The sequence below is a fragment of the Acartia tonsa genome, chromosome 10 (genome assembly GCF_053477335.1).
Source record: "Acartia tonsa isolate MP-2025a chromosome 10, ASM5347733v1, whole genome shotgun sequence".
Taxonomy (NCBI): domain Eukaryota; kingdom Metazoa; phylum Arthropoda; class Copepoda; order Calanoida; family Acartiidae; genus Acartia; species Acartia tonsa.
In genome coordinates, this window is record NC_137269.1 from 43,578,548 (window position 1) to 43,588,536 (window position 9,989).

At 33.9% G+C, this 9,989-nt stretch overlaps 1 protein-coding gene across 1 annotated transcript; it reads left to right on the forward strand.

Moving 5' to 3' along the window:
- The first annotated feature begins 1,247 nt into the window (after positions 1-1,247).
- Acat1 (Acetyl-CoA acetyltransferase 1) lies at positions 1,248-9,205 on the forward strand. Its single transcript, XM_080174693.1, has 11 exons — positions 1,248-1,895; positions 2,572-2,740; positions 3,676-3,759; positions 4,293-4,448; positions 5,063-5,139; positions 5,585-5,675; positions 5,964-6,111; positions 6,659-6,757; positions 7,630-7,718; positions 8,454-8,543; positions 8,987-9,205. The coding sequence occupies exons 1-11, from the start codon at positions 1,816-1,818 to the stop codon at positions 9,149-9,151; spliced, it is 1,248 nt and encodes a 415-aa protein (XP_080030819.1). The 5' UTR covers positions 1,248-1,815; the 3' UTR covers positions 9,152-9,205.
- Positions 9,206-9,989: the final 784 nt, after the last annotated feature.

Here is a 9,989-nt window from a genome sequence, read left to right on the forward strand (position 1 = left end):
AAGTCAACTTAATAAAAAGGGAGGGGTGTATATTCTGTTCAAGATTCATTTATTTCCCCTGCTGCATATTTTTTTTTTCCTCTTAAGTTTTTACTAGCAAAGAAAGGGAAAAATGGAAAAATATTTTCATATTATACCCCCTCCCACATGTTCTTAGTTTCTTTTTGTCAGATATGGTTAGTTAAGAATTGAATGGTCTTTAGGTTCGGTATCTCGTCAAACCTCTGACTTGATTATTAACAGTATTTTTTAACCTAGTTTTATAACTAATAAAATACAAAGTTCATTAATCTTTTTTCATGCGAAAAATATTTGGTGTTAGTTAAAATGTTCTTTTCATTCAATGAAAGTTTGCTAAATGTTTTACCTTGGGTGACAGGATTTAATTATTGTAAATATTTTGTTATCCATTGAAGGAAAAATCATCCTAGAAAACAAAATATTATGTTGATTTTTCTTATAAATAGGTATTAGGCAATAAGCACCATTAAAAGAAAAGTCTGATTAATGATCTTTTGGTATTAAATTTCTTAATTTCCAACTGCGTTGCCGAGTTTAAAATTGTCATGTGGCAGATGGATTATTCTTTATATCACAGGGGTGTATATTTTCTTAATTGACCCAGCTCGGGGGGGGGGGGGGGGGGGAGGGTAAAAATAAGTGGTTGGAGGGGAAAAAATGTAAAAATTAAGAAAACTGAAAACATTTTTTCCATTTCCCCCCCAGGGGTGTATATTCTGCACAAGATTTATTTTTGTCCCCTGCTACAATTTTTTTTATTTTTCTCCCCCCCCCCCCCTAGTTTTTTCTCACCAAGTAGGGGATAAATGGAAAAATATTTTAAGAACTCTATATTTTATTTATTTTATCCCTCCTACCACACATTTTAAAAGTTTTTTCCACCAAGGAGGGGGGGGGGGGAAATGGAAAAAATGTTTTCAGTTTTTACATTTTTTTTCCCCTCCAACCACTTATTTTTTAATGGGAGCAGGGGATCCCATGTAGAATATACACCCCTGTTCCCCCCCCCTCCCCCCTCCTTGGTGTAAAAACTAAAAAAAGTGTGGTAGGAGGGATAAAATAAATAAAATACAGAGTTCTTTAAATATTTTTCCACTTTCGGGAAACCAGGGAGGGAAAATAAATAAAAAAATTTGTAGCCGGGGAAAAAAATAAATCTTGTGCAGAATATACACCACTGTTATATTATTTAGCTAACTTCAGATGTCTTACCCCACCAGTATACCTATCCGTAGCTTATCATTATTAACTAAACCCCTACTTGAGCATGACAGGTGTCCTATTTTGTTCTACTTATTTGTCTTGGTTTGAGAGCTGTCGTTTATCTCCAAAAATGCAAATGAGCGCCCTACTTATTCATCTATCCAACTCCCTTCGCTGTAGGTCCCAACTTGAAGAATAAAATTTCATTTTGAAATAAAGGCAAAAACAATAAACTTGTTTTATATTGAGATTATCATAGTCGACATATTATTACTTTGATGTTGCACCAGATTTTCATTTACTCTTTTAAACTGATGCTCGCAGATGGCAAAAATACGGATACTCCCCATCCTCCAAATTTACCCCCTGCGTTCTTACTGAATGAACGAACTGACCAATAAATGGGGTCAAAATTAGTAAGCTAAATTAACGACAAATTTTCTCCGGTCAATATATCCCATGTCCATTAAAAAATTACGCCCCGTACCTGTAGTTCGAAGCAGTACACACATTAATAATGAGCCAGGCTACTGAATAGCACCAGGAATATTTCAAACTCATTAACAAAGAGTTTAAAAATTTCAGACTAAAATGAAGCTTTCCTTCAGTGGCCCAGCTGTCAGGCTCATTGCATCCAGAAATTTTTCATCTACCTCATATAATAGGAAAAAGTAAGATATCATAATCTTATGAATAAGTTAGTAAGGATTTTTTATGTCTGAAGCTTAAATAAGATCTCTTTAAAAAGATTCTTTTCAGGGAAGCTTTATAAATATCTAGGTGCGGTTTCCGGGTATTTTCCTTAACTTCCCTAGAGGCTAGGGGTGAGGCAACTAGTCATATTTTAAAGAAGGTATATTAAAATTGGGCCAGATCAAACTATGGCTTGGTTATCATATTATCATACTGGTACCTTAAGTTTAATTAACATGATCTCTTGTTTTTTGGCTCCAAAACTATGGGTACTCTTAATACCAGTTCCTAAACTTCATAACCATTAATTTTCATTATTGTGGTTGTACATTTGTACAACAATTTATCGTTCAATATCTTATCCCTTAAGATCCCTGATAGTTAGTGGTATGGTCATTTATATTAGGCATTATAAGCATTCATAATGCTTTTTTTTGATTGATTGATTATCAATAGTTTCTTAAGTTAGGACCTAAGTAGTCATGGAGTAGATTGAGACTCTTTTGTATAGCCACTACTACTAGGGACAACCCAAGCTCCACGTTAAAGCATATTATGACTTGTCCCGCTATCTCATGAGAGCTTCTCATTATTACCTCGCCGTGTATGGCAGGTGTCCCAAATTAAGTCACTGCAATGCTTTTTCTTGTTTAGTGAGGTGTTTATTGTTGGGGCTGCCAGAACACCCATGGGCGGTTTCCGTGGCTCCTTGTCCTCACTGACCGCTCCACAGCTGGGTGCCATTGCCATCGAGTCCGCCCTGGAGAGAGCCAAGTGCCCTAAGGAGGCTGTGGACGAAGTTTATATGGGTGCTGTCCTTCAGGTTCATATTCATTTTTTTGTGTGTTTTCCTCTACAGAGAGAGAGGGGACCATGGACTGTTTATTACACTAGTAGTCAGGGTTGGTAAAAACCCGGGTTTTATTAATAAAATCCGTTTTTTTGGGTTTTATTGTTTTCTAAAGATTATTACCTAGGAATTTTAAGATATAAGGTTAAATCATTTTTATAAAGTAACAGGATGTTTGTCTGTACAATAGGATCTTGCTAATTTTTGAATTGGTATGGTTCTCCGGTACAGGGTAGCTTTTCAGTTAAAAATCTTAAACGGACCCGTGAGAAGCTAATTGTAATTGAGAACCATATCAGTTCAGTGGTTAGGGAGTTATTTTGGTACATATAGACAGACTTCTGTTACTTATATATAAAAATAAGCAGTTATACAATAGTTAAAATAAAATGTTTTTATAATTTCTATTATTTATCTGCAAAATGGTACTCCTTATGAGTCAAAATAGAGTTTACATTATCGAAAAAATGTACATTTTAAAAAAACCCGGGTTTTTTGTGTTTTTTTGTGCCAACCCTGCTAGTAGTAGTATCCAAAGTTTTATTCTCTTTACTATTCGATGCTTTAACAATTTGGTGGTCTTTTATTGAATTTTTATTGTTTGGTTTATTAATTCGAGTGTTCAAACGTTTTAACCACTAATTCAAATCTAGAGAAGGGTAATTTTGTGTGTCATCATTGGCGATGCAATGTACATCAAATTATTCTCTGGGGTTTATAAGAGCTTTCTAAAGTAGAATAAGTGGTCAAATGCATAGAAAAAAAATTTATGACAGGTTGTCTTCAGATATAAAAAAAGTGAGGTATTTCACCCTACATTTATATTTTAAACGAACAAACATATCCAATGAAATAAATAGATATTTTTTCATTAGGTACGTATTTATTTATTGTGCTGAATTTTTTAGGCTAACATGGGTCAAGCACCTGACCGTCAAGCTTCACTGTTTGCTGGTATTCCCAATTCTGTACCTTGCACACTTATTAATAAGGTAGGCTGTACCCTCATCAAGCTTCACTGTTTGCTGGTATTTCCAACTCTGTACCTTGCACACTTTTTAATAAGGTATGTTGTACCCTCGTCAAGCTTCACTGTTCGCTGGTGTTCCCAACTCTGTACCTTGCCCAATTATTTTCCATACACGTACAGTTTACAATAGTTACCTAATGTAATATTTTAGCTAAGATTTAAAAAATGTTAAAAGTAACAAGATACCTATATTAAATGTTATTTGACATGCCTAAATTAATGATTTATGCGTACGAACATACTAACAAACCTAACCTAAATGAAGTAAAGCATTGCTGCGTCCCTACCATCGAGTTGCTCCCATTTTTCGAAAGAATATGAAAGAACAGAAAAATAGCCTAAATCATAGATAGACTTTTTGAAAAAATAAACAGCCTAAACCAACTCCAGGACCTATGCGAAGCTTCACTGTAAATAAGGGTCATACAGGTTCAGTGGTTGGCAAGATCATTCGCTACAGACAAAAATGCTTACTACTTAAGAATAATAATTAAGGTTTGTGCTAGCGGCATGAAAAGCATAATGATGGCCTCTCAGTCCCTGCAGCTGGGACAGAACAGTGTGATGGTGGCTGGCGGGTTCGAGTCCATGTCCAATGTTCCATACTACCTGGCCAGAGGAGATACTCCTTATGGTGGTGTCAATATGAAGGTAGTAGCAGAGATAGGTCATTAGCTGATAGATTTTATTACCCAAAATTATGATTTAAAAGAAATATTCCTTTAAAAATTAGTAGTTAGGAAGGTAAGTTAGCAGTTAGGAAGGTAAGTTAGTAGTTAGGAAGGTAGTAAGTTTTTATTTTTTATGTGGATTTTAAATACCTAGCCGTTTTCTTAAGAAACTTTTATAAGTGAAAGAATAGCTTTTAATTATCAGTAGCCACTATCCCGTCAGTTAGTCTGTCCGTCCGTAACGCTATGAGGGAGATGTGATTTTCTCGGTTGCAATTTAAGGAACTTAGACATCAGATATTTATGGCGAAGATTTCCTGTACCATTTAGCATTAAGTGTATAATTGATTTTTTCCGTCGTTCTGTTGGTCATGCTTTGAAACACATACATACTTTTTTCTAATGTTCTTGTGATTTTCTTAATACATCGCATGATATTCTTTCTCTTTTTATGAAAACTGAACATGTGCTCTATATCTTAATTAGTCCGTTTGTCCAAAAATGATCTTTTTGTGCTTTTCGACTCTAGAATCTTGTCAGTTTTTAGAACTATAGCTTATTATTTGTGAATTGATTTTGATTGTATTTTGTTAGGATGGTTTAGTTAGCGATGGCCTGACTGATGTTTATAATAAATTTCACATGGGTAACTGTGGTGAAAATACTGCTAAGTAAGTTTTTTTCTAATAATATTTCAGTTGCTTCACCCCTAGCCTGTAGGAGAGAGGGGGTGGGGTTATATGTCAGGAAAATAGCCTAAAACCAACTCAAGACATTTATTCGTGGTTAAATTATATAAAACTGTTGAGCGTTTTGGTAATTAACCCCCTTCCGTTAATCCAGGATAAAAACTACATCCCCCAAGGAAACTTTTTTAACTAAAGTAAATACTTTGTTCTTTTATTTCAAATATAATACAAGTAAGCAAATATCGGAAGTTTCTTTCCAATCCTAAAATTATATTTTAGAGTTACCTATATTGAAATATATATCTTAATCCCGATTTTATTCTCCATTAAATACTTGACTTTTTAATAAGTTTCATAGTACCTAATTGACTTATACAATACTGATTTACTATTTTTATCTATTCTAAGATTTTGATATTATTACTAGAAAGCTTGGAATTACCCGTGAAGAACAAGACGCCTATGCAGTTAGAAGCTATCAGAATGCCGCTAAAGCTTATGAATCAGGAGCTATTAAGGTAAACAAAAATATTCATTGAGATATAATTAAGTGTATGGGCGGTTTCCCTTCAATTGCCAGGTCAAACCCAGGAAACCCTCTGTTTTTATTTGTTTTTGTTAACCTTTGGTTCGGTTAGGTTATAATTAGGTAGTCCTACAATCTACAGGGTTAGAGCACTGCAGGGGTGAATATTTAGTATAAAAACTCCACCCAATTTTAAAAATAGGGGAAGGGGGAACATAATTAAATTAAGCTGGAAGTAATATATGTAGTAGGATCCATACTTACAGATAAAATATTGTAGGATGAATTAGTTGCTGTAGAAATTAAGGGAAAGCGCGGCAAGCCCTCAACCTTCGTCACTGAGGACGACGAATTCAGAAAGGCTAATTTCGACAAGTTTCCTAAGTTGGCAACTGTGTTCCAGAGTGAGAGTGGAACTATAACTGCAGGTATTATCAGTTTTTTTAGTTGGTAACTGTGTTCCAGAGAGAAAGTGGAACCATAACTGCAGGCATTTTAAGTTTCCTAAGTTGCAACTGTGCTCCAGGAGAGAATTGGAACAATAACTGAAGGTATTTGAAGTATCCTAAGTTGGCAACTGTGTTCCAGAGAGATAGTTGAACCATAATTGCAGGCATTTGTTTTATGTGAACTATGTTTTACAGCTCAAATTAAAATGCTTTCTTTTCATTTGTTCATTTCAAGATAAAGAGCTGAATTTTTTGTGAAGATTAACTATACCAATGAGTATCCAGTATGTAATTAACTTGTCCGTCTGTCTGTCAAACCTGTCACAAAATATCATAAAATATAATGAAAGTGGGAAAGGTTTTGTGATTATTTTCTCCAATATATTTCTATTGTTGATTTTAACAAATCTCAAAATCTCCCAATCATAATTTTATTGTGCTTCACTGCTTTGCTTATGTATGTTGTCATCCTTGTTTTATTTCAAAAGGCATTATTTTTGACAAAAACTGATCTTGTTTACTTTAGGAAATGCCAGCACCTTGTCTGATGGAGCCGCAGCCACTATTCTAATGACTGAGGATGCTGTCAAGAAATACGGAGCCACCCCCTTGGCAAGAATTGTAGGTAGGGAATAAAATGATGGAATAAAAATTAGTTAGTTCTAAAAGAAGTATATGAGATAAAAAAGGGCACTTTGTAAAAATAGACCTTAGGTAGTAGCGCAGTTATAAATGGCAGGTGTCTCTATTTAGACAAGAACAAACATTTACATATCTATTCTGAAACTAAACAATACTTGTTATAGGTATAATTTAAGCCCAAAAACACATAAGCTTATTCTGTAATGAAAACAACAAATAAATAAAAGTATCAAATAAGATCAACATAAATATATTTTTGGCATCTTTTAACATGAATAAATAACAGCTTGGCATCGCTTATTTAACAATGAAGAAGGTCTCCTTTCCCGTGTACTTCTTCAACATGATCAGCAGGACCTCTATCTCCTGACTGCTTGGCATAGATCTTATTTGACAGCTTGGCATCGTTATGTACCTGAATGTAACATAAGTAAATTGTAACACACTTGAATGATCCAAATCAATCAAGAACACTATGGCGTCCGCATCCTATCATTCGTATGTCCAGTCCATCTATGTAAGTTTGCCAAAAAATATAACTTTGGATACAGTAGTGCTAGAAAAATGGTTCTTTCATTTTTAAATTCGTCTAACCGAGCCTAATAAATCTAGGACACTATGGCGTCCGCATCTCTGTCATTTGTATGCACTTGCACAATGATACTTGAACTTCCGTCTATGTAAGTTGGCAATAAATTCTAACTTGGCTATAATAGGGATAGATGTTTTTTTCAGTTTCTAATTTATTTATGACTACGGACGTTCGCATTCTGACATTCGTATGTCCGTAGCCTTTCAGCTTTTTTCAATGCAAAAAAAGGCATTAGTTTTCATGAATTCTAATCTTGTTTTTAGGTTATGCTGACGGAGCTACCGACCCTATTGACTTCCCAATTGCTCCCAGATTTTCCACTGAAAAGCTACTCAAACAAGTTGGAATGAATGTAAGTTTTTTTTTTTATTTTTTATTACATTATGAGGGGTGTTGTATAGGTATTCTGCACAAGATTCATTTTTTTTTCCCTGCTGCAAATTTGTTTTTTTTTCCCTCCTAGTTTTTTCCAGCAAGGAAGGGGATAAAATGGAAAAATATTTTCAGAACTCTTTATTTTATTAATATTATGCCCCTTCCACATATTTTTTATTTTTTTTTCACCAGAGGGGAGAAAAATAGAAAAATAATGCTTTCAGTCCTCTTAATTTTTACATTTTTTTCCCCTCCAACCACATGTTTATATTTTTTATACCCCCCCCCCCCCTCAGCCGGGTCAAATTTGCAGAATATACACCCCTGTACATGATTTCAATAACCACTGATCCGATTGGGTTCAAGATTGTAGATTACATTTAGGTCCTGTGATGGTTTAATGCTATTTCATTTTCATATTTAAGTCTTGGGACGGTTTTAAGCTAGTTTTCTAGGCCCTTTAAATACATAGTCCTTAAATGCTATTCTATTCAACGTTAGCTATTTATCGCATCGTATTATAGACAGTTTTCCCAAGGGCCTGATTAACAAAACTGGTACCTATTAATTTTATGATTTTTATTTTAATTTTGTGGAAAATTGTCTGTAACACGGTACGATGATATACATGATTTTAAGTTCCGGTTCTTATCCACCAGATATCAATCAGTTTTGAAGCCATACTTGAAAATATTTTGTTTTTGTGCAACAGGCAAGTGATGTTGATTTGTGGGAGATTAACGAGGCCTTCAGCGTGGTAGTCCTGGCTAATATGAAGTTACATCAACTAGATCCTGCTAAGGTAATCTGCTTTTTAATCAGGAATGAAAACTTGAGCTGTTTTCCTCAAATTTGGATTTTGATATTTTATCTTAAAACTTGCCGAATTATGTGTAACAGAATCAGATTTTTTGAATGAAACTCTAGTTAACTATCAAAGACTTCCAACTTTTTTAAGGGAAGGGTAAAAACTCACTTTTACCTAATTTGTAAAAACCATAAGCTTTGAAGTTTAAAGTGCAAAAAAATCTTAAATAATAATACCTTAAGAAGTGTTTCAAGGTCGTCCTTTACTTAAGTGTCAAACATATTTATTTGTTTAAGTTTAAGTGGTAATTTCAACTTTCACCTTTCAGGTGATTCTAAGATTTTAGGTAGATATTTTATCAGTCATAATTAAGAAAAATAAGTATGCACTAAAAAAAGTATTTTTTCAAATATCATGAAATTTAAATTATTTTTCAGGTAAATATTCACGGAGGAGCTGTATCCTTGGGCCATCCTCTGGGCGCCAGCGGAACACGTATTGTCAACCACCTCGTCTTTGCTCTGGCTCCAGGACAGAAGGGCGTGGCCAGTATCTGTAACGGAGGAGGCGGAGCCTCTAGCATCATGATTGAAAAGCTTTAAACTGAGAATCTCTAAAAGTAATTCTGGTACAAAATATAACTAAAGGAGCCTTAATAATGAACTTAATCCAGTTAATTATGACAAAAATATTACTTGTAGAATATAACGTATATAGATATGGCCAGCGATTATTACTCTTTGACAGCTCTGGTAATTTCTACAATTTTCCGTGCTTCCTGTCTCTTTGTTACCCTGCTAATCATTGCATTCTGAGTATTTACAAGACGATGGCATCCAAATGGAAGAGGTGATATTTCCCCTGGATCCTCTCCCGCCACCAGAAGTTCATCTGCAGGATTCCAAGCGTCACCAAAGCGATTAAGGAGCATAAGATCCATGGATACATCCAGTTCTGATGATTCAGGCAGACCCGTCCCTAACCATTTGTAATTTGTATGATTTAAAACCCGTATTTGATCCTAACTTAATTAAAAAGTTTTAAATTAAGAATCTCTAAAAATAATTCTTGTTCAAAATTTTACTATAGAAGCCAGTGAACTTAGTTAATTATGAAAAATATATTTCATAAATATTAATCTAAAGATGCAAATTAATAAAAGACAATCAATCAAAAAAAACTCTTTTGCCTCTAGTTTTTACCAGTTAAATCTGGAGACAAAATAGTTTTTTCAAAATCTTAGATCTGGTGACTTTAAATGCCAAAAAAAATATTTACTGATTTACTTACAACAATGAATCAACGGTGCTAAAACTAAAAATTATTCATTAAAAATGTAGACATGAAAATTCAAACAGTAGAATAAAAAAATCTATTTAATAAATTAAACATCAACTTATTATATTTATATAAATAATATATACCTATGTAATTAAAACA